Source organism: Elgaria multicarinata, chromosome 11, assembly GCF_023053635.1.
Source record: "Elgaria multicarinata webbii isolate HBS135686 ecotype San Diego chromosome 11, rElgMul1.1.pri, whole genome shotgun sequence".
NCBI lineage: Eukaryota > Metazoa > Chordata > Lepidosauria > Squamata > Anguidae > Elgaria > Elgaria multicarinata.
The window spans coordinates 10,212,695-10,237,820 of record NC_086181.1 but is presented as its reverse complement, the minus strand read 5'-3'; the positions used below and the strand labels follow the sequence as shown (position 1 = coordinate 10,237,820).

The 25,126-nt window shown below is 44.9% G+C and overlaps 1 protein-coding gene across 1 annotated transcript in view; it reads right to left on the bottom strand.

Annotated features, from left to right (window-relative positions):
• Positions 1–6,009: 6,009 nt before the first annotated feature.
• Positions 6,010–25,126, bottom strand: part of KCNH4 (potassium voltage-gated channel subfamily H member 4) — a 67,410-nt gene continuing 48,293 nt past the window's right edge. The window contains exons 12-16 of the mRNA XM_063138587.1: positions 20,446–20,484; positions 17,605–17,972; positions 15,984–16,090; positions 9,442–9,518; positions 6,010–6,549 (exon numbers count right to left, since the gene is read on the bottom strand). Coding sequence (XP_062994657.1) covers positions 6,010–6,549; positions 9,442–9,518; positions 15,984–16,090; positions 17,605–17,972; positions 20,446–20,484 — 1,131 coding nt within the window. The remainder of the gene's footprint in view (positions 6,550–9,441; positions 9,519–15,983; positions 16,091–17,604; positions 17,973–20,445; positions 20,485–25,126) is intronic.

Genomic DNA, 25,126 nt, shown 5'->3' with positions numbered 1-25,126 from the left:
TTTATGCATACAATTTATACCTATATATTTATGAAAGGTTGCACACTTTGAAGGACATTGGAAAAGATAATGAAAAATTCAAATGTACGGAAAAAATGGGTGTGTGTGTGTGTGTGAATAAAATTCATAACAGATGGGCCCAGATTAAATCCAAGCTGAGAACAAAGATTATCCATTTATTTAAAAGATTTGTAGGCCAACTTTCCGACTTGAGGGACACTAGGGGAAAGATGGGCTGGTGACATGTTATCCATTTGACTCGAAGGAGATGCAAAAAGGCCCACAATGTCGTGTAAAAAAAGGAGAAAATGCAGTTAAGCCATCACTCCCTTTAACAGCAAATTCAGGAGAGGAGTGTCAACAGGACTGGAGACATAATAGAGTCATTGAGAAACAATAGGGTAATCAGTGTGTTGTTCTGGGGAACCCCAAGGTGAAGGGGGCAAAACCAACCGAGCTGAGTGTGCTCAGTGGCTACAAAATGTTGAGTATCTGGAGAAGGGGAGGAAAAGGGGGTGGGGTTAGGGAGTAGATAATGAAATACCCTGGAAAAGGGCATGGCACACTGAAGAGGAGCACTCCATACTGCAACATTACGTTGCAGTTCCCACTTATCTTTAATATTCTCTCAGTGAAAAGGGGTTGTCAAAGGCATGGATGAATTGAGTTGTGGGGGTGCACCTGCATGCACACCTTCATCTCGCCCTCCCACCAAAAAGGTTAGTGTTTCCAGAACTCTCATGGGTACCATTTTGAGACTGACCAGTAGAGGTCGCTTCAAGGCAAGGAAAAGCAGATTCCCCCCCCTCCCCCAATTTCTACTCCCGCTACCATATTCAGAATAAGAGAGGTGCTGAGGCTTTAGCCTGGCTATCAGACCCTCTGGCCTAGAAGTTCTACATTCTGATCCCAATGATGTTCAGAGGAGGGCAATCAGGATGATCAGGGGTCTGGAAACAAAGCCCTATGAAGACAGACTGAAAGAACTGGGCATGTTTAGCGTGGAGAAGAGAAGATCGAGGGGAGACATGATAGCACTCTTCAAATACTTGAAAGGTTGTCACACAGAGGAGGGCCAGGAGCTCTTCTCGATCCTCCCAGAGTGCAGGACACAGGATAACGGGCTCAAGTTAAAGGAAGCCAGATCCCGGCTGGGCATCAGGAAAAACTTCCTGACCGTTAGAGCAGTACAACAATGGAACCAGTTACCTAGGGAGGTTGTGGGCTCTCCCACACTAGAGGCCTTCAAGAGGCAGCTGGACAATCATCTGTCAGGGATGCTTTAGGGTGGATTCCTGCAGTGAGCAGGGGGTTGGACTCAATGGCCTTGTAGGCCCCTTCCAACTCTGCTATTCTATGATTCTATGTAGGAGCTGGTTGTGATTACTCCATGTGAGGTGAAAGGCTCTATGTACAAACTCAGAGGCACTATTTCTTCTGGATTTTACAAAACAAAATTAGCACCAAATTAGCTGATATGTGCATAAATATTCTAAATTCAAACAGAATTTTGTGAACCGCCCAGAGAGCTCCGGTTATTGGGCGGTATAGAAATGTAATAAATAAATAAATAAAATAAATAAGAATACAAGGATAGGATTTTGTGTGCATGGCACAAAATATTATATAGTTTTTGGTCCTTTCCATTTTTTAGAAAAATGTGAATATATTTTTGGATCATTCTTTCTCCTCCAAATAAAGAAGCAGCTGCTTTTAAGAAAATGTGTTTACATCGGATTTGTCATCCCCTTGGAAAAGCATTGATGGATTAGGTCTGAACTGGCTGCCGGCATCATGTAACTATGCAGTGTCCGTTCTCCGGGCTGGGTGATGAAATTAAATGCCCCTTCAGGTCTTATTAGGAAGGAAGGAAGGCCAGCGTTGCCAAGGTGGAGGCAGCTGTGCCTCTGGTTGCTAGGAGACGTGGGTCCCATCATGACAACAAGGCCAAATCCCAAGGAAGAGGTAATTCTTAGGACCCTGGCATAAGGGGACATAAGGAATCAAACTGTAATGGGACATCTACACTAGCACAGCACCCCTCCTCCATCCCAGTATCTATGCAGCCACCAAAGCATTGGCCACAGTTTCCGTAGTAACAAGCATGTGGACTCAGATGCTTAACTACACAGGGCTACGATGGTACTTGAACAACCGAGGAAATGTTGGGCGTTTTTCTGTGTGTGTGTTTTTAGCAGCTGCTGCTGTTTCTTACTTCTGTATAGTTACCCAGGACCTGTGTTATCTTGAAGCACCCTGCTGTAACATGAGATAAGAATATAAGAAGAACCATGTTGGATCAGACCAAGGGTCCATTTCGTCCAACATTCGGTTCACACAGTGGCCAACCGGCTGCCTGTGGAAAACTCACAAGTAGGACGTGGGCGCAATCTTCCGCCCAGGTACCCCAGCAACTGTTCTACATAGCCACACTGCCTCTGACACTGCAGATAGCATCTAGTCATTAGGCCTAGTAGCCATTGACAGCTTTATCCTCCATGAATTTGATTGATCCCCTTCAATGCCATCTAAAATATAAATCAGAATGCATTAAAGGAACTGAGGGATAATCATGTACAGTTTACAATGCATTGGAACCTCCCCCAACCCCCGCAAATGTTCCACATTATCATCCTGGTGATCACCCCAACCTGCTGATCTCAATTCTCAGAGATGGAATTGGTTTTCCCCTCCCTCTGTTTACAAATGAAATACTCAAAAGTGAATGTCCGTTTCCTCCTTCACATTTAGGATTTAAGGGATACGGCCGCCACGCCGTTACATGTTGTTTCTGGGCAGGCTTGAACTTTTTTAAAAAATGCAGCAGCCAATTGTCTACCTCCAGTCACATTTCCATTGTTCTGCTCTCTGAGAATCAGCATGATCCAATTCTATGTTTCCAGCCAGCTGCAGCCATTGGTACTGGGTATGAAGCTTCCTCTGTCAGGTTTGTGTGTTTGTTCACAGAGGCCTAGGTCAGTCCAATTTATTATTATTTATTGCATACATATCAGCTGTCACTTGCTCTGGATAGCAACAGTGACAAGTGTCTCTTCTTAGGCACCAGGGAAGGAAAAGGAAAGGAACCTCTCATGCAAGCACTTGAGTCATTGCTGACTCCTAGAGGGACGCCTGCTTTCGCTGACGTTTTCTTGGCAGACTTTGTAGCGGGGTGGTTTGCCATTGCCTTCCCCAGTCGCAGTTACCTTTCCCCCAGCTAGCTGGGTACTCATTTTACTGACCTTGGAAGGATGGAAGGCTGAGTCGACCTGAGCCGGCTGCCTGAGAACCAGCTTCCGCTGGGATCGAACTCAGGCCGTGGGGAGAGTTTCGGCTGCAGTAACTGCCGCTTACCACTCTGCGCCACACGAGGCTCTCAGGCACCAGGGAAACAAATTAAAATTACCCATTAGGATAGAAGTGGGGAACTTGTAGTTCCCACAGATTATGTTGGACTACAAGTCCCATATTCACTGACCACTGGCTGTGCTGACTGGGGGCTGATGGGAGTTGGAGTCAAATGCCATCTGAAGGGCAACAGGTTCTCCAAACCTGCCAGTCATGTTGGACCACAACTCCCATCATCTCCAGCCAGCATAGCCAGTTGGCAGGTGATGGGAGTTGTAGCATTGTTCTAATTGATGGTATGTTGCATTGAGCATTTCTGAAAGAAAGGAGGGTATAAATAATAATTAACCATCAGGACTCAGTCTGACTAAAATTAGTAGCAACAGAGTTCCATAGAAAGCAATTGAATGAGAAGGGACATCAGCCCAATCCTATGTGTGTGACCTCATAGCACTCTCATGCAGATGAAGGAGCTATTGGAAACAGCTACATTTGTAGGATTTTGAACATGTATGCTCAATGAAGCGAATCACAATGACATTTGCCAAAATGGAACTACTAGTGCTTGGCCCAGAACTTTTGGCATATATAATCCTAGTAAATCATAGGGCCTTCAGTGGTGCAGCTAGGTAATTTTAGACCCTGAAGTTAATGCTTTGGAGAACCATGTGTATTATTTCAGTTGTAGCACGCAACTAACATTTTTCTTCTCTTCCCACACTCATGCCATGCTATTCTGTGCTTTACAACTGCTTCTATATTTCTGATATGTTAAAGCAAACACACACACACACACACACACACACACACACACACACACACACAGAGAGCATTTCAACCCTGATCAAAAAGAAATACTCTAAAATGTGCAGTTTTGCATTTGAAACCCACTTAAATCACAGCACAATCATGACTACAGGAATAATATGGAATTTGCTTCTGCTGGCCTGATGCGAAACACATTTACTTGGGAATAAGCACCATTTTGTTGTAGAAAAGGGTAATATATTTTTAAAGTAACACTAATGAAATGAGCATCTTTCACCATGTACATGCCCAGCGGGGTGTTTACCAGTGCTTCATCACCTGCTGCTACCTGGGCCTAGTCTGCAGGGCCCTGGACTTTGTCCCCAGGGCCCTGGACTTTGTCCCCAAGGTCCGATCCTAGCTGCACCACTGAGGGCTTTGGTGCATGTGCAGAGCACATTTCCTTCATCACTGAGCAGCTTAGTCAGCCTCTGCATCTCTAGGATTGGGTTGCCTGGTCAGAGGATGTAACTTGCAGGCAAGCCTGAGCTCCGGCACCTTTTGGCTTAGAAAGTGAGAACTGGGTTTACAGTCAGAACTTGTTGAGCTGTCAGGATATATTAGACCCCAGGGAAGATGAGAGAGAGAGAGAGAGTGACTTTCTCTAATTAGCCAATTTACTTCCTTCAGACTGGAAAGAATGAGGCCAATGCCACAGTATTTACCCACAGCGCTCTTTCCTGTTTGTAGGTTACCCCTCCCCTCCCCCATCCGCAGGAACTGCTAGAATGGATAGAAAAACAAAATCTTTAATTTCCAACTGTTTCATAGAAGGATCACATATCCCCCATCCCCGCTGTGCCATTAACATTAAAAGAAAGAAGGGGGGTGGGAGAGAGAGAGAAAACCATTTAATAGAAAAACACTGTTTGGCTTCTATAGCAGGATTGAAAAGCAACCACTGGCCAGAATCAACAAAGATCCCAGTTCTGATGTTTTTTCAGGGAAGGAAAGAAGGAAGTGAAGATGAACCAAATCGGAAGAATAACGATCTAGCACTTGCCACTAATTTGAACCTTCTTGCAGGAATACACATGTAATTGCCCCTCCAGAAGTAGTCCTACCATGAGCCAAGTTGAGGTGGCTGCCACAGGCAGTGGATTTTGGACACTATCAAGGGTGACACAGGGGGAGATGGACAGAGTGACCCACAGGGCACAATCCACTGGAAATTCTCCCATGCACGCCTCATTAAAATCAATGGGAACTGCACAAACATTGCTCTTGCAATGAAGCAAACTCCCTGAAGATTCATGCCTTGTGTTAACTAGCAAGAGTGGAGGGCACATTCAGCTATCACCTCAATGGCTTGGATCAGCCCTGTGGTCCCCTCATTCATTATGCATTCATTCATTCATTCATTTTCTCTCTCTCTCTTTCTGTCCCATTCTTACGGTCTTTCTCCACCCCCCTCCCTCTCACTCACTCACTCTCTCACCCACTCACACGCGCACACATATCAACATGCCCATTGCTGGATTGGATGCAGTTAGATTTAGGGATCTGAAGACAAACAGGATATAAAGTATTAAATGTGGAAAGTCAATGCATAACATTATTGCCTTCAAAATGTATTGGTGAGATCTACGATTCAGCTGGTTAGTTGTTGTTTTTAAGTGGCCTTTCAAACAACTTTGAAAATCAAACGGTTCAAAATCTGGAAGCCAAAATTTCCTTTCCTTTCAGCTCTCACAGGAAGAACTCCCCTCCATCCCATGGAATGTTTCTTTTTAATCTACTAGTAACAAAAATAACCCCCCAAATCAACACAAAGGTTGGTGCCGGTGGCTGCGGAGTCCTGAGCACCAAATACCCAAAAGGAAGAAGATGTGGCGGGCAGGAGGCTCCTTGGCATCAGCGAAAGTTCTCTGATCTTGACCGGAAATAGAAGTGTGTTGACGGACAGCCCTGTCCTGAGCAGGTGGAAAAGGAGTTTCTTGGGGACAGAGAAGTCACAGGACACAACACGGGCGAGCTTGAATGAGAAGAAGTCATGTTGGTTCTCCGCCCGCGGTGGTGGCTTCCACGTCCTGTGTTTGCCCGAGGTGAATGGTACTGATAGGATGGGCTGGCAGGGCCACAGGACGTGGAGCCCCTCTGCTCCCAGAGTTCCAAGGGCTCTGTGGATTGGGAGGCAGAAGAAGGTGGGGAGTTGGCGAAGGCAGAAAAGTCTACGCTTGAAGAGGCCGGGAGGCCGGAGGGCGGCACGGAAACTGAAGCCTGAGATGAAGGTAGTTTGCTGACCGGAGGTGGGGAGGGCGAGGCCTGGCCACAGTGGTGGAGGCAGGTCAAAGTTGGGACGTAGGACTGAGCAGCAAACTGGCTCTGAAGGAGGCTCATTAGATGTTGCAGCTCCCGGCTGAGATGGGAAACTTCCCGGTTCAGGTTGTTGATCTGGGGGGAAAGGGGGTGGGGCGGGCAGAAATCAGAAAAGAAATTGTACCTAGCATTTATACAACATTTAAAGACAGTTGCACATGAATTGTATCAGTATTTTGTACCATATCTGTATACGATAGGTTGGCATGACTATCCCCAGAGAGATAGCGGCTTGCTCAGGGCCACTTAGTGAATTTGTGGCAGAAGTGAGACTAGGGAACCAAGGGCTTCTTGGTTCACCCCTCAATCTCTCTGCTGTTATGTTACAGTAGTTCTGCAATCTATAATGAGCTTCACACACATATACACACCTTGAATTTGAAGCTAAAGCAGTGGGGACAATTCCCACCTCAGGCACAGTGTCACTGTGTGGCCATGCCAAGTCACTTATCTCTCAGCCTCTGTTTCCCTGCTCCCAATCTGTAAAATGGGAATAGCACAGGGCTGGCCCTGTCATGAGGCAAAGTGAAGCAGTCTCCTCAGGCAGCAGCTTTTGGGTATCATAAAAGGGCAGAAAATTATTTACTTTGTGATTATTCTATTACTACTGCCAGGGATAGTGGGTGGTGCTTATGGGATTTTCTGCCTCATGTATCAAAATAACTTAGCTGGCTTTGGTATTACATATCTTGATTTGGGTGTAGGGGTGCCGTTTGCTGCTTTGCTTCAGGCAGCAAAATGTCTTGGGCCGGCCCTGGAACAGCAGCAAATCACCTTGTGGGCTTGTAGCAACCACATCCTTCACCCAAACCCATAAGCTTTGTTCCTGCAAATGTTACTGGTAGTGGGTGGGTTCCAGACATGTGGAAGCAGAAAGGGTTGGGAATTTTAATCAGGACTTCCATTATTGGTGTTCTCTTTTTTAACAAATGGAGTTATCTGTACGCTGTCCTGAGATCCTTGTGATATAGGGCGGGATATAAAAGTTTTAATAATAAATAAATAAATAAATGCATTACACAAATATATCCGTAGGAACGTTAAAACCATAAACATATTTTTCTACTAGTCCACTTGTCCCCAGCTACCTATGCTAGCCTTTTGTGACTGATCATGGCCTGGAATTTAAAAAGAGTCAAGTCTCTTAGAATATTCAAAAGTTTCCTCGCCACATTATCCAGAGGCGATTCTTATTCCACAGGTGGCCAGGACAGTGGCTACCTACAAGTCTGAGGCCACAGCTAGACCTAAGGTTTATCCCGGGATCATCCAGGGTTCGCCCCTGCCTGAGCACTGGATCCCCTGTGTGTCACCTAGATGAACAGGTTTGACCCCTGGACGATCCAGGGATAAACCTTAGGTCTAGCTATGGCCTGAGTTAAATGGTTCAGTGTGGTTTCATGGAAGCGTCACAATATCGTTTTTAGGTAAAGCAGCCTCAGCATCTTTCAGCAAAAGCTGGCGGGATAGACTGAAAGTAACTTCTCAAAGGTGCTGCCAGTTAGAAAGAGGCAGGGTGGAGGGAAATGACACCAGTAATGGTACTGCTGATTAAAACTCCAACACCTTATGCTTCCACGTGGCTGGATGCCACCCACTTCCCTCCTCCTGTGATCAAGCACAATACATACACACACACACAATTTAGGCAATGCCCTTTCTTGAAATAAAGATATAAGGTATAAAGCAATGCCATATATTAAAGGGACATACCTCTGAGCATGTACAAACTGCCTTTCCCCACACCCATTGAGCCGTTACAGCGTATCCCTATACACAAACAGAATTAAGGAAGGAAATGTCCTTCCACAGCAAATAGCAGGGATCTCGAGACAGATCTTAAAAAATGAATTGCTGCCTCCACATCACTCCCTTTGATGCCGAATCTGGAGAACACAGTCCAACAATTTCTGTGGGGGAAACTTTTAAACCTTACAGATCACTGCAAAATCCTTAGGCCTGATCACATCTGCTCTCATCACTGTCAGGGACACTAGACAAATATTATTTATTTCATTTTTATGCCAACCAATAGCCGAAGCTCTCTGGGTGGTTCACACAAATTTAATATAATTTGGCACAATCATTCTACCACTTGTGCTCTAACTATCTTCCCTCTTTTCTCAACATAGCTGCCCTGTCCATGAAGGAGAGCCAAGCTATTAAGACAGGAGAAGCAGGCGCCATGAGACTATCATCCAACATCATCATCAACAGAATCATCAAAATGTATGGAGGTGATGGAGTTCCAGGCTCAGGCCTCTCTTTCTGCAGTGCTCCATTTTGACATTGATAAGGCATTTATGTAGCAGCAGCTAAAGGAAGGAGAGCTGTCACAGCAACTGGGTGGGGAGTTTTGGGAGTGGGGGAGCCCTGCTTAAGTTGTGTCCTACTAAGAATGAGGGAGAAGAACACAGGCGGCTTAGGAGGGGCGGGGTGGGGGGGAGAAGAAGAGAAGGCTGGCTTTGTTGCTATGAAATTGTCACCAACCCCGTGCTAATTTTAAACCCTGACACCCTGAGTCAGAAACGCCAACACCAGGGATGCACACAAAAATCGACTCCCTCGTCCCTTTTCCTTCCCAGGAAGTAATGCAGACAAGTCAAAAAAAGGCATTGGCAGCAAACACTGATGTTTTGGGACCATCCATCTTTTCCACACCTTTAGCCACAGGGGTGGGTTGGGAGGAAGGACCTCAGATGAGCCAAAGTACACAGCAACGCTGAATTTTTGGTGAAAGAGATTCCGGGTCTCACACCTGCGAGGAACCATCGCCTTCTGACTGGGAGGCTCTTTCCTTTTGTCCCCGATGTGTGAGGGCTCTCTGCTGTTACTCAGTGTGGTAAGGGAAATACACTTTGCACCTGCTCAGAGGCCTTTTTATCTACTCTTCTCGTTGTATTTTCCAGGGCTGAGCCTTAGCATGGAAAATGGATGCCCTTTCACAAATTAAGACCTGCATCCCACCTCTTGATTGAGCCTCCTGATGTTCTGCTTCACCTCGTCAGCGTCCACAGCTGACACGGGATTGGCTTGTTCCATCCCTGTGAGGGAATCCAGGGGTCGAGGGACATGAGAGGATGAGAAAAAAATACCCAAAGTTTGCATTCTTATTGATTCTTTGACACTGGCTTCGTATGAGCAAGGGGTCTTCATACTGGAGTGAACCCCTAAAAACTGGATTGTGTATTATGCTTTGTGTTGAAATCATTTTTTAAAAAAATCAAAATTCTTTACCAAGGAAAATGCAAAGGCTTACTTCTTACTGAGATGGTAAACTTGTATTTGGATTGTATTACATCAAACTTGGATGGCGGTCATAGTACTAGATGCTCCTCCATAACCCCCCACCCCAAATCCTACACAGAGAAGGGAATGTTAGAGAGAATGGTTCTAACCTAGTGTTAGTTTATTTATTGCATTTATATCCCGCCTTTTTTCCTCCAAGGAACCCAAGGCGGTGTACATAATCCTCCTCCTCTCCATTTTATCTTCATAACAACAACCTTGTGAGGCAGGTTGGGAATACCTAGGGAGGTTGTGGGCTCTCCCACACTAGAGGCCTTCAAGAGGCAGCTGGACAACCATCTGTCAGGGATGCTTTAGGGTGGATTCCTGCATTGAGCAGGGGGGTGGACTCGATGGCCTTGTAGGCCCCTTCCAACTCTGCTATTATATGATTCTATGATTCTATGAAGAGTCTGTGACTGGCCCATAGTCACCCAGTGAGCTTCCATGTGGGGACTAGAACCCAGATCTCATGACTCCCAGTCCACACTGGCATTCTCCTGGACATGCCAGTTTCCTATTCGAGGGGGAATTCTCAGTGGGGGTGATGGAAGAGCTGCCACTCATATGAACCGCCATTTGCACTCAGAAGGACACAGGCCCAATTCTGTAGCAAAAAAAAAAAAAGCTGAATTCTACAACCCATGAATAAATTATGCAAATCTTTCCTATCTGTATACTGTTATTTATCATTATTTATTCTTTTTCTGATAGTCCTGCAGAGGGGTCAAGAGCTAGTCAACAAAACTCAACTCACAGTGGTGATCCATTACTCTTACAGTCGTGTGAAAAAGAAAGTACACCCTCTTGGAATTGTATGATTTTACATATCAGGACATAATAACAACCATCTGTTCCTTAGCAGGTCTAAAAATTAGGTAAATACAACCTCAGATGAACAATAACACATGACATATTACACCGTGTCATGATTTATTTAACAGAAATAAAGCCAAAATGGAGAAGCCATGTGTGAAAAAGTACACCTTATGATTCAATAGCTTGTAGAATCACCTTTAGCAGCAATAACTTGAAGTAATCGTTTTCTGTATGACTTTATCAGTCTCTCACATCGTTGGGGAGGAATTTTGGCCCACTCTTCTTTACAGTTCATTGAGGTTTGAGGGCATTTGTTTATGCACAGCTCTCTTAAGGTCCCACCACAGCATTTCAATCAGGTTGAAGTCTGGACTTTGACTGGGCCATTGCAACACCTTGATTCTTTTCTTTTTCAGCCATTCTGTTGTAGATTTGCTGGTGTGCTTGGGATCATTGTCCTGTTGCATGACCCAATTTCAGCCAAGCTTTAGCTGTCGGACAGATGGCCTCACATTTGACTCTAGAATACTTTGGTATACAGAGGAGTTCATGGTCGACTCAATGACTGCAAGGTTCCCAGGACCCGTGGCTGCAAAACAAGCCCAAATCATCACCCCTCCACCACCATGCTTGACAGTTGGTATGAGGTGTTTGTGCTGATATGCTGTGTTTGGTTTTCGCCAAACATGGCGCTGTGCATTATGGCCAAACATCTCCACTTTGGTCTCGTCTGTCCAAAGGACATTGTTCTAGAAGTCTTGTGGTTTGTTCAGATGCAACTTTGCAAACCTAAGCCGTGCTGCCACGTTCTTTTTAGAGAGAAGAGGCTTTCTCCTGGCAACCCTTCCAAACAAACCATACTTGTTCAGTCTTTTTCTAATTGTACTGTCATGAACTTTAACATTTAACGTGCTCACTGAGGCCTGTAACATCTGAGATGTAACTCTTGGGTTTTTTGCAATTTCTCTGAGCATTGCATGGTCTGACCTTGGGGTGATTTTGCTGGGATGTCGTCTCCTGGGAAGATTGGCAACTGTCTTGAATGTTTTCCACTTTTTAATCATCTTTCTCACAGTAGAATGATGGACTTTAAATTGTTTGGAAATGGCCTTATAACCCTTCCCAGATTGATGGGCAGCAGCAATTGCTTTTCTAAGATCATTGCTGATGTCTTTCCTCCTTGGTATTGCGTTAACACACACCTGAATGCTCCAGACCAGCAAACTGAAAAAACTTTGGCTTTTAGAGAGGTGGTCATACTTGCTGATGATCAATTAATCACGGGCATTTGATTAGCAGCACCTGTCTGCTACTTAGCATCTTAATTCCTATGGAAGCAGTAAGGGTGTACTTACTTTTTCACACATGGCTTCTCCATTTTGGCTTTATTTCTGTTAAATAAATCATGACACGGTGTAATATGTCATGTGTTGTTCATCTGACGTTGTATTTACCTAATTTTTAGACCTGCTAAGGAACAGATGATTGTTATTATGTCCTGATATGTAAAATCATACAGTTCCAAGAGGGTGTACTTTCTTTTTCACACGACTATATTTCGTACTCTCCACTTCTCCCTGGTAGGAAATCCCAGAGTAGCATGGCCACATGTCCTACTTTTACAGAGGACAGTCCTCTATTTGAAAAGCTGTCCAGTTTAAAGATAATGAATCCTAAGACAGGAGAGGAGGGGCTTTGAGGTTGCCTGTCAACACAGCATCTGGACAGCAGACTGAACAGGTCACCTGCTCACAGTGTTCCTCGCTATGATGAGATGGATCAGGCTGTCATAAGGGTGGGCACGGTTGGGCACTTGCCAGGGGCCCACGGACAAGAGCCCCTTGGACTTGATCCTCCTCTTCATCATTGCAACCTGCTTGTTCACCTGCCTCTGGCCCAGATAATGATGGTTGTGGGCAGAAGCAGTAGAGGCCACTGCCTCATTGGCTCTCCCCCTGTCAAGCAAGCAAGTGGTAGCAATGGTGAGAAAAGGGATGAGGAGCAAGAGCAGCTACACTCACTGAAAATGGGCCCCCGTTGGAGGTGTCTTCCCCAAAAGCCCTCAAAAAGCTGGGGCCAGCACTGCTATGAATTGTCAGGGATGCTTTAGGGTGGATTCCTGCATTGAGCAGGGGGTTGGACTCGATGGCCTTGTAGGCCCCTTCCAACTCTGCTATTCTATGATTCTGTGATCCTAATTGTTTCTAAATTTGCTTCTGTACATATAAATCAGCATATTCAAATTTTATGCAAATGTGCACCATCTTTTGTGCTCTGTTTTGATGACATATTTCTTCTTCTTCTTTTTGGCAATGTGTAAGTGGCCACCCTATTCCAGAAATTACAGAGTCAATTTCCTCGTGGGGAGAGGTGTCTTTGCGATATCTGTTATTATATACACTGAGCAGAGGGGACAGGCATTCCGCCAAACAGTGCTAGTTTGCAAAGTAATGTGTTTCCCCAAAGCAAGCAGCATCTTCTTCTTGCCCATCCTGCAAGGGTTCTTCTCACCAGCCAACAGGGATCCGACTCCGTTGTTGCCTCCGTCCCACTGCCAAACTGCTGCTCTCCAGTGCCAATTGGAGCACGTGGGAGTATTTCCTAGCTAGTAGCCATGACCCATCAATGCTCATTAAAAGAAATATCTTCTAACCTTCTAAACCCATCAGTCAAGCATCTTCTCAGCTGGCTCTAGAAACATCAACTGGCCATTAGAGTCCATTAGCAAACAAAAACATTATACAAAATACATCCGTCTCTTGATACCAGATGATAGAATTTCTGTTACATCCATTCCTTTTGCATATTTACTTCATTTAATAAGAATAATAAAAAGCTGAACCAAAGATTAAAAAGGCTATAAGAGCAAGACCCTTCATTAAATGTGTTTTCTCACTGAGATACAAAGGTAACAGTGAAAAGATTTGTGTAAGAAATCCAGTGAAATTCATTGTTTGGACGTACCGCCTGATAACCACAGTATAATTTCTCCTGCCATTTGAACTACTGAAGGTCATTCTGGGCCTTGGGCCAGCCCCTGAGTGGACTGGAAGGGTGAGGTGTGAGCCTGACCCACAAGAAAATCCTCCTCTAGGGAAAGATCGCAAGTTACTTCCAGGGCAGTGTTCAAACGATGAGGGAAGAGGAAGGAAGACCCTTAATGAAATCCACAAGCCTTCCTCCTGGTTCTCACACCTGCCCACTGGAGCCTTCTAAAATTGAAGGAAGGCATCATCTCTCTCCACCCCCGTCCTGGATGAGCAATGTTTCAGGGTAGCAATCATTAGGAGCCTGAAGGGAGGGTGTCACATGCTCCATCCTCAGGAATATTCCAGGCCCTCTTGTTGTCTGTTCAGCTTTCATTTTAGGTGAATAAATAAACAGAACTATCTCGGGGAGCTTCTAGATGAGGCTTTTATTTTGCAATTGTCCTGCCTCTTTCCTGGAATTTTACAGGAGGTTCAGACAACAACGTCTACTAGCCCTCCAGTGTTTCCCCACCACTTCTTCCAACTTTTTTCTTACCACACCCAAAAAAGTCTGTTAAAAAGCGAAAGATGGAATCGCTCCACAAAGTGTTTTGACTGGTGTGCTGGGAGGCCTCCATCTGGAAGCAAAGATATAGGTGAAAATGTGTGTGGGCAATCTTTTGTCCTATATCAATAAAAAGTAACCCTTCTTCTCCCATGTTTTGGCCAATGCATGCGAAGACAATGGAAGCACTAACAAGTACCTGTCAATTCTATCTAGCTATCAAAATTACATATTATTGAGGATTTTGCTTTTGCACATTGACTTATGATGGCCCTTCCCACAAAAAATTGCTGGCAACAGATGTGGTTATCTGATTCACGTAGAAGTCTGCAACTTCCATCATTCTCAGCCAACATGGCCAATAGCCATGCTGGATGACAATGATGGGAGTTGAAGTCCAATATATCTGGAGGGCACCAGGTTGGAGAAGGCTGATGTAGAGGGAGCTTACCATGTAGACCCTCCAAACTCTATCAGCATTTCCATGGCTTGTGCACCAGCTAAAAAACCAACTCATCAGCTTTTCCATTCTGCTGCTCAGGAGCAGCAGCTGAAGCCCTATGACCTTATTTGTCCGCACTGTGAATTAGATTTCATAACCCTTTAGAAAATGCAGACAAAATACGTTTTCTAAATCTTGTGATACAAAATGTTGACATATCTATATTTTCAGAGTATCCTACAGGCTGGGAACATCTGCTGGCTTTGGAAAGTAATTAAGTTAATGTGCTAAGATGTGAACAAGGGTTTTGGTCCACCTGCAATCTCTTCACCCCTCCTTTTGCACAAACAAGCAAACAGGCCAGGAAATGTTCAATTAACTACACTTCCCTGTTTCATTCAAACTGAGAAACTATGACTAACAGCTCCGGAACAAGCCAGAATATGAAACCATGTTTTGAAGTTGTTTTAACATTCTGGCTTGTTCCAAAGTTGTTAAACACAGGGCTCCTCTAAACGAGCTATTTATTGCACACTCATGATTGGCCACTCAAGAAAGTTTTCAGGTCCATTACATGACGTCTTCAACAACCAGGACGTCTCCCGCTGCATCTGTTGGAAATTCCGGCATGAAAAGAACCACCTTTAAAGTGTTAATAGCCACGAAACAGCAGGATCTTCAGCCACTAGGTGGTGCTGTCTCAATGGAACCTAATGGAGAAGTATTCAATTCAAAGCATGTGGCTGCCCCTCTCCTCCTGTGTAATGCAGCCTGTAACAATCGCGCCAAAGAACCAGAAAGCACAAAAGTGTCAAGTAAACAATGTTATTTCCCTTAATGCAGAATGATGAACTATAATCAATATGAGAAACTATAATGAGAAACTATAATCAACTTGAAGACTTCCTGGTTTGCATGTTTCCGCTAAGAATGGAGGAGCAAAGAGGCTGAGAGTGTAGCCAAAAGGCATGTTCAAATCTCAACTTATTAAGAGACTGTCCGAACTTTCTCATCATGTGTATGTGGTGGGTTTTTTTAAAACAACAACAACAACAACATCACTTTATTATACCTATAGCCTGCTCTTCTTATACAGGGCTTCCAGTGGTCTCCTGTCCAGATTACTTTTAAGGTCATCATACCTCTTATATTCAACAGTTCTGCAACATCTGATGTTTCCAGACTATTGTCTGAGCCTTCACAAATAAACTATTGTAATAATATTATGGTGAGTCAAGAAATCACTCTTAACTTGATTGCTTGCTAATGAGCCCTGGTGCTTCATGGAGGTTTCTAGGACAAGCTGAAGATGCAGGCTCAATAATCTACAAGATGTTTCTTTAATGAGCATTGATGGTTAATGGCTAAGTGGCTTCTTACCCTCTAAGGCAGTGGAAAGACCCCTCTCCTCAGCTGCCATGGTTACCTGACACAGGAGGCTCCTGCACCGAACTCTGTGGGGGCTGATCCATGTTGAAACTAAAGGTCTGTGTCTCCAACGCTCCACCATCATCTTCAATTCCATCAACGACTCTAGGGGAGACAAGTTAGCTTAAGCAGGGGTCAAAAGGTAGGAAGACAGGATCAAGCAATGGCTATTACACAGGAATAGAGCCTCCATATTCAGAGGCAGTATGCTTCTACATGCCAGGTGTAGAGGATAAACAAGAGGAGATAGATTTCGCCATCATTTCCTGTTTGTGAGCTTCCCCGCGGCATTTGGTTTTCTGCTCTTGTGGACAGAGCACAGGATTAGATGACTCTTTCATTTGAACCAGCAGAGCAATTCTTACGTGTGCTGCTAATCAAAATAGTGCATCTGAGCCTGTGCAGAATGCATACTCCTCATGAAGGGGAAGAATCACACATTCATCTGAAATCAGGGGAGCAGAGCTTCCAAATCAGCAGGTGTAACCCATGGATAGGCAACTTCAGGAGATCTAGGGGCCATTTTGCCCCCCTGGCAGACCTCTCTCCCCACCTGCAGGAGCCAAAACCAGGAGGGGAAATAGAAAAAATTAAACAAAATGGCATCTAGAGCTGCTATGGAGTGCCAAAAGGGTCAAAATTACGTTGTTTGTAAGCTAATTTTTTGGGATTCCACAAGAGTTATGGACGCCATTTTGTTTGCTAAAAAAAAATTCTGAAGATTTTTGGGGGTACAAGTGGGGTGGGAAGGGCTGCAATGGGGGGCTACGGGGCCTCATGCTGACCACCCATGGTTTAACCATTCAGAAGGATTGAGCCCAAGTAAGTCTCTTTTTTTTAAAGATAAAGTATCAGATACACAAATAGCATGGATCGATAAGAGCCATAAAAATACTAGGAACAAAACACGATTACTGCAGAAATAAATATGGTTCCCAAAGCATTTTAAGGAAACTCTTTATGGAGGGAATATCTGTAAAAAAATAAAAACAACTCCAATAAGCACCAGATACATGCACATCGCTCATTCAGTCCAAGGAAGATGAATTTTGAGAGGTTTTCCAACCACAGGTTATTGCTCGGGTTTTATAAATCACAGAAATACCGCTTTTACTGAAAGGTAGTGCCAGTATATTTTTAAAACCAGTTCATCAAGACAATGAAGTCAGCCAACTAAACCACACGCACACTAAATTGTTTGAAAGCTTTAAGGATATATAAGAAGACAATGCTGGTTCAAGACATTTTGGTGTTTGAGCCAAACCCCATATTCCTCTCTTCCTACTAGTTAATGTGCGGCACAATCTGCTAGGACAGCCTTCCTCAACCTGGGGCGCTCCAGATGTGTTGGACTACAACTCCCAGAATGCCCCAGCCAGCTGGCTGGGGCATTCTGGGAGATGCAGTCCAACACATCTGGAGCACCCCAGGTTGAGGAAGGCTGTGCTAGGACGTTCTCCTGCATAACTGTCAGTGAAATAAACAGAAGCCAGACAAGAGCAATGTGTCGCTCTTGCACATCTCCCATCTGTTTTAATATGGCTTATGCAGGAGATCTTCCCATGGGTCAAATCTTTTGGCCAGTTCTACCCATCTGGGAGGATGACAACGGCCCTTACCTGGGGCTGAGGTCTGGGGGTCCGTAGTTCATGAGAGAGGGAATGAGGAGCTTGCCAGGTTTCCTGCCATTGCTGCTGTCACTGTCAGAGTGTCGTTCTTCGCGGCGCCAACGTGAAGAAGGGCTATGTCCCCGGTTGCAGAGGGCCGGGGACCGACACGTTCGCCGCAGGGCTGAGAACTGACGCAGGTCATCTCCGAGCAGGCTGCTTAGGGAGCCCCGCCTTACCGGGCTGTTGAGGTTGGGCAACAGGAGTTTACGGCGGGTGATGGTGGCAGGCGAGGGCTGGAAGAAATCCTCAGGATCCTCACCATATTCCTGGATGGAGGACAGGGGCTTTTCGGGGGTAGCACCACTTTCAGGGTGAGACTAACCAAGAGGAAGGAAAGACGATGGTTGAATGATAGGAAGAACCTTTTCACATGTGAGATTTAAATCACCTTAAGCCTTTCTCATGTCATAGATGTGACCCTCTCAGCATTGTTAATGTGGAGGGTATACATTTGTCATACAAAGGAACATTACAAACCAGTTTATATTTGCAATGAAAACCAGTTTAAGCTGAATATGCAAAAATGCTCATAGCATTCATAAAATAATAATAATAATAATAATAATAATAATAATAATAATAATAATTCTTACCCGCCTCTCCCTTTGGATCGAGGCGGGGAACAACATTAGTACAGAATCAATACATCTTAAAAATTCTTGATTTTACATTGAACTGGGTAGGCCTGCTGGAAAAGGCTAGTCTTTAAAGCTGCCTTAAAATCACACAGAGAGTTAACTTTACGAATCTCCTCCGGCAGGCCATTCCACAATCTGGGGGCGACAGAAGAAAAGGTCCTCTGGGAAACTGATGTCAGCCTAGTTTTAGTTGACTGAAGTAAGTTCACCCCAGAGGACCTGAGTGTGCAGGGCGGACTGTATGGGAGAAGGCGATCCTGCAGGTAATCTGGACCCAAACCATTTAGGGCTTTAAAGGTAATGACCAACACTTTGTACTTTGCCTGGAAACTAATTGGCAGCCAGTGGAGTGGTTTTAATGTTGGGGTAATATGCTCACCCTTAGATGTACTAGTGACCAACCTGGCTGCCATATTTTGAAATAGTTGAAGTTTCCGAACTAGGTACAATGGTAGCCCTATGTAGAGTGCATTGCAGAAGTCAAGCCTTGAAGTCACCAGCGTGTGCACAACCGTCTTTAGGTCTTCTGACTCTAAGAAGGGGCGCAGCTGGCGTATCAGCCAAAGCTGATAGTAGGCACTATTGGCCGTCACATCTATCTGGGCTGTCATTTGGAGCGACGGATACATCTATTTATCATTATCACCCATCGTTTATATAATATTTTTAAAATATAGGAATTGCTGTATCAAAATGCATATGCAAGGTTAACCATTTTTCTTCTTCCCACGTTAAAGGTTACAAGAACTACAACTGCACCAAGAAATCAGGATGCTACTGCATGTTCATCCCTAAATAACCACATTCACTTAGAAATTTTTAGTTCTGATGAGGACAGAAACAATCCTGGATTAAGATCGGAGTTGCAGTTCCACCCAGATTCACAATTTGACAACAATTCAAATTTAAAATTTCAATTTCAAACATTTGTAAAGTTTGGCTTTCAAATGTTGGCTTTGGATGGATCATCCCCTAGGTTTGCTAAACATATCCCTCAAAGTTTATGCACTTTTAGGTCTGAGTTAGAGATATGCTTAACACTTCCAATACTAAAATCTATGAAACTTTAAGGGATTTAACTTTGTGGCTTGATCATGCCCTTAAACATTAAATATTGACAGTTAAACAATTTGACAAGTATTCATTTGTCACATTCAATACTTTTAACGCCTTGATTGCCCCCACTAGACTTTTGTCAGACACTGTAACAGTGCAGGCTCTAGATTTTGTGGGTGGGAAGTCTTGGGCAAAGTGGCCTCCGTGGGCCTCCCTTCTCTGTGAGCCTCCCTCTTTAGGACATGGGCCTCCCCAGTTATGCCCACCCCAATGCCATCCCTGCATTGTGGGGCTGAAGCCAGGGCAAGGCCAGCCCAAAACATTTTGCTGCCTGAGGAAAGTGCACGATTCCTGCCACCCCCTCCAGTTCCACATACAGAAGCCCGCTGAACTGGCAGTTGAATTTTACCTCAACACTGGTGATGGGACAAGCATCCTCCACTGCAGGGGTTAGCAGAAGGTGTTTTGGACTCCAACTCCCAGAAGCCTCTGCCAGCATGGCCAATGGTCAGAAATGCTGGCAGTTGTTCAAAACATCTGGAGATCTACTTTCTGCCCATTCCTGCTCCACTGCACTTGAGGGCAGCAGGCTAATTCTGGGGGGGCGGTGCGGTGCGGTGCAGGCCAGGCCGTGGAGCATGCACAGCTCTATTCTCAAGCATCTTACCACCACTTCCTATCCCACAGCATCTGCTGCCTGAGGTAAGGCCAGCTCGGAGCCTGTTACCTGCACCACAAGGACTAGTCAGAGGAGCAAACGCCAGGCAGTGAAATATGAGACAACATCCTGAAATCTTCCTGGCCCAGGATCATGTGATATCAGACAGCCAATCCCATACCACTGTCTGATATAAAGAAACCAGATCTGTTGCACATCCTCAGTCTGTATAGCTCATTCCCGGAGGAAGCTTCAGGTAATTCCACTGTCCCAAGGTATCCCAAGACCCATCCCAGCCCTGTGAGTGCCCAACAATCTAATTAGCAGATTTTGCTTGGAATTTAAACTGATCCCCCCACTCCCATTCCTTTTGGCTCTATTCAAGCCAGCATCTCCCATCCTTGACCCTCTGCTCCCCAAGCATAAAATCCAAACTACCTGGGATAAACGTGGGGACCTGGAGAATCGGAGAAGTCCCTGGAAAAGAAAACACCACCACCAAGAGTTAGTTCGCTCTTGTAGTTCCCACTGCCCCAAAGCTGTCTGCCTTTGGCTGCTAGACTGATGACCCAGTGAAAAGTTGAAGAAAAGATACCCGACAGACACCTATGGTATGGTTCAGACGCCTGTAGTTTGTAGACCGTGAAACCTCTATTCCACCAGGAAGCTACATCAGCCACCACTGCCTAGTGGCTGTCATCTTGGCCTGAAACATCAAACATCAGCATTTTTCCCAGCAGAAGCTAGACCAGTGGTCTTCACCTGCTAGCCGCTATAAAGTAACAGAGATCTTGACCTGAGGACTTTAGTAGTGGGACCGAGATAGTTGATTTCCTACACCACTAAGGCAGGTTGCTGGAGGAGAGAGCTGTGAGCATGTCCTCTCTCTGCTGGACTTTAGTACCACTGCAAATCAGGTGACAGAATGGGCCAATAGGGCTTCACCAGGTCATATAAAGTTGATGCTTCAGGCTTGGAGCTTCACAGTCTGAGCAACTCTTGGCCAGTTGATCTTGGCCTGGCTCCCTTCCTCAGACTACCAGCCATGACAGACAGTGAGTCAAATCTAGCCACTGGGTTCTTATTACTTGTCCCACCAAATAGTGCTGCTCCTCCTTGCTTGCCTCTTCCACTCCCCTTCTTCTTCAGAAGGAATTCTAGTTTGGTGAGATACTGTTAGACATCCCAGCCCATACATATACATATCTCACAGAACTGGAAACGACTATTGTACCAGTTGAAGTCAAGTTCTCTTCAGAAGTTCAGTCAAGTAGAACAAGTATGGAGAACCTCCGGACCTTAACACCCACTGCTGACTCCAACCCTGTCCACCAGTGGCAGGCTGCCATTGACAGATTACCCCTGAGAAATGAGGCCCTTGACAGAAAAGAAGAAATTCCCCATCCCTGAGGTAGACTGAACACACATGGGGCAGAAGAGCAATATTGTAGTGTTGGGCTCTGCCTTTTCACATCTTGTGTTTGTTCGTGATACAATATGTCATGGGAAGGCAACCTGGTGCCCTCCAGATGTTTTGGACTACAACTCCCAGAAGCCCGAGGCTGAATGATCAATGGCCAGGGATTATGGGAGTTGTAATTCAAAACATCTGGAGGGCACCAGGTTACTTACCCCAGGTGTATGTAGAGGGAACGTACTGATAATGTGTAAGTTGGGTTTAGAGCTTGCTTTTCCCCATGTGTGTCATTCTACCTGAATGAATGTCTGAACAGGGCTTCTGAAGTGTAGCCAGGCCTTTAGTCTTTGCAAACTGACAGGTTCTGTCCAGAGTCTCCGAGGGTCTCATCCTAATAACTTGTTCTTCTACCTGTGATACACCTTTCCCCTCTGTTTGGGGACCAGGGAGTCACCCCACTACCCCACCAAGGACAGGTAATTTCCCATATGCTACATCAAAGTGTCAGGAGGGGAGATGGGTATAGGGGGAGAAAGTTCAGGGGAGCTTTCGACATTGAGTGGGTCATTGCGATGTCAAGTGGGAGCAGCAAGGTGTGTTGGGAGGGTGGCAGGGTGAGGAAAGACAGGATTGGGTTGGGACACACGACCTTTCACCTCTAGGTCACTGGCTTGAATGTAGCCCAGGCCCGTAGCGCCCAAAGCATGTTACCATCCGACGGCTGTTGGAGAGCCTACGGGCGATTACTGGCTGGTCACGGTCTTGGTCCTAGTGGACAAAAACCACCATCACAATCAGCAGGAGGATGGGCAAGTCTGGCCAAGGGGAAACGGTGGACACAGAGAGGAGAAATGGGGCAGGGAATGACCAGAATGTCCCCGGTCCCTCTTTTGTTGGTTGGGCATCCCTAAATCTGGCTATTGGGTGAAGTTTTGCAACTATTGTGATCCCTGCAAGGTTCACTGAAACTCTTCCTTCTCTCCAAAGTAATTGGGCTCCCTTGACATAGTTTATTTATGTTAAACAAAAGCAGGACTCTTAAGTCTATCTAGTCCATTTCCATGTTTTTGATGCAGTTGAAAACCTTCAATGAAGTGGCCATCTTGTACTGGCTTGGTTTAGTTAGACGAAGCACTGAGGGGCACCCTGGAGTTGATGCCAGAGTTCTTCTTTCTCTTAAAACCAGCTATGGGGGCAGTTCTTAGGCATATGCGCAATAAACAATATTAACACATTAATTCTGGAAATCCTTAAACTTCTGGAAATCCTTAAAGGGAAAAAGACAGGCAAAAAAGAACCATTCAGATAATAGACGCCAGGTGAAGGCCTTTTTATTTTCTCAGCATTTTAACAGTCTAGCAACTTAATCTTAACTTTGCCGTTTTAAATTTGTATTTTAAATCTGTATTAATTTCTGCATTGCTGCTTGATTTTATCCTGGCTGTGTTTTTAATATTGTATTTTATATTATGCTTTTATACTGTTTGTTTTATATTTTGAATGGTTTCTACGGTTTTAATTTTTGCAAACCGCCCAGAGAGCTTCGGCTATTGGGCGGTATAAAAATGCAATGAATAAATAAATAAACTATGGAATTTCTTCATACGAATATGAAATATTATATAGTTAAACTGTAGCGCAGTTTAACTGTGGAGGTCCAAAGGTTAAAGCTATTTCCCTAGCCCTGGTTTAAGGGTTGATGGTCTGCAGGGAGGATTGGATAGTGACAGCATGGAAGGAGATGGGAAACGATAAATCTGATGGCATTCTGGAACATGTGGGGCGCAACACATTCTTTGAGTTGCCAAATGGAGCAATTGCACTCAGGTGGTTTTTTTTGTTTTTTAAAGGGCACACATGCCAAGTTAAGCAATTATGCCTATTATATGGGCATGGATCAGAAGGTTGAAACAAAATTTCATACGGGATGATGAATGTGAGAGAAGGGGTTAGAAGGTTCAAAGACTTCTTTTGTATTACCTGAACGTGCCAGAAGTAGGTTGCCTTGTACAGATCAGCAACAGAAGCTACCTTCCCCAAACCAGCAAACCTTTCACACACTCTCTCATTTTGGTCATGTTGTCTTTTCGCTGCCATTTCATCACCCATTACATTTACAGCCATCCTTGAGAACACCATAATGTGTGAACCAAGCAGTAATGGGTATAGTCAGCAGCAATTCCTTTAATTTCCTAGTGGTTACGGGAAGGAAAAAAGCTCGTGTTTTAATTGCCAAGCTATATCCGATGACAAAATTGCCTTCAAGAGGTTCACCATCTGGCAACCTCTGGGCCAAATTTGGCATTCGTTGATCAACAGCAGAAGAAAATTAATAGACTTTCATATCCAGCATCCATATGAAAGTCAATGGGACTTGATTGCAGGGCATTTTGTGGGAGGGGAGTTGGATCCTTTGCCCATCTGCAGTTACTCCATTCTCATGAGTGGCTCTTGGACAAAATTAACTAGTTGCTGACCAGGGTTCTAGAGTAAGTCCTGACCCTGCATTTTTCATGACGAATAAGGCTATGAAGTGCTACAAGTCATGATAGCTATATGCCAGGGCCCCCAAGCCTGTTGGGTTGGTTGGCACATTTGGAATTTGGAGGGTGTGTTGTGGACACTCTCATAAAATGACTGTCACGGGGGCAGGGCTTGGCCATTCACCAAACGGCTGCCATGCTGAGCATGGCCAGTCACAAAACGCTCATTTCCCAGATGGCAAGTTAAGGGAAGAGTAACTTGCTCAAGAACCTAAGTACAAGGCAGAGGTGGAGTCTAAACTCCAAAACACAAAATCACTCCTTGGAATCCAAATAAAGATGGCACCGGAGGCCAGCACTTCTCTTTGAGGCGTTCCAGCATCCCAGTTTAAAAAAATAAACAAAACATTTTTAAAAATCTTAAAAACTAAAATAAAAATCAGGAGGAGCCAGGAGCCTGGCAGGCACACTGGTGCTCAGGGGCACTATCTTGGAGAGACCTGTTAGGCTGCCTCCAGGATCAGAGGCAGTCTTCCTTTGAATTCCTGGAGTTGGAGAACAACAGTGGGAAAAGGATGTAACTCTCATGCCTTGCTTATGGGCTTCCCACAGGCATCCGAGTGGCTGCTGTAGGAAACTGGTTACTGGACTGGATTGCATTTGGTCTGATCCAGCGCTGTTCTACTTATGTTTTCTGTTAAATGAGAGCTATCCCCATTGATTAGGTGGCCCATTCTATCTCCCCAAAGGAGCTTTACCAGAACTCCGCATATAATACTTAAAGATCTCCTGGAAACAACAGCCTTGTGAGCTTTGTTATGGGAGATGCTGCACTGAGAGACTTAAGACTTAAATGCTCAGAGACTGTTATTTCAGGGCCTACATTTTGAGCTATTGCACAGTCGCTCTGATTCTGCTCTGGGTTTCAGTCAGAACCCTAAAGGAGCTATCCAAGGTGATGCAGCCATTTTAGCTCCTTTAGAGTTCTGACTGAAACCCAGAGCAGATTCACAGCCCCACTGACACGGAGCCACCAGCCTCCACTGCTGTTGCATGGTGCAGTCCTGCAGGCTGAATCAACTTTGTATATATTTCCATGTATTTCATTAGTCTGCAAAATGTATTCTGCTTCTGTGATGGCAGAGCAAAGAACTATCCATCTCCAAACTGCTGGAAATTCCTGTTCTCCCCCGTCCCTTCACTTTTTGAGATTTCACTA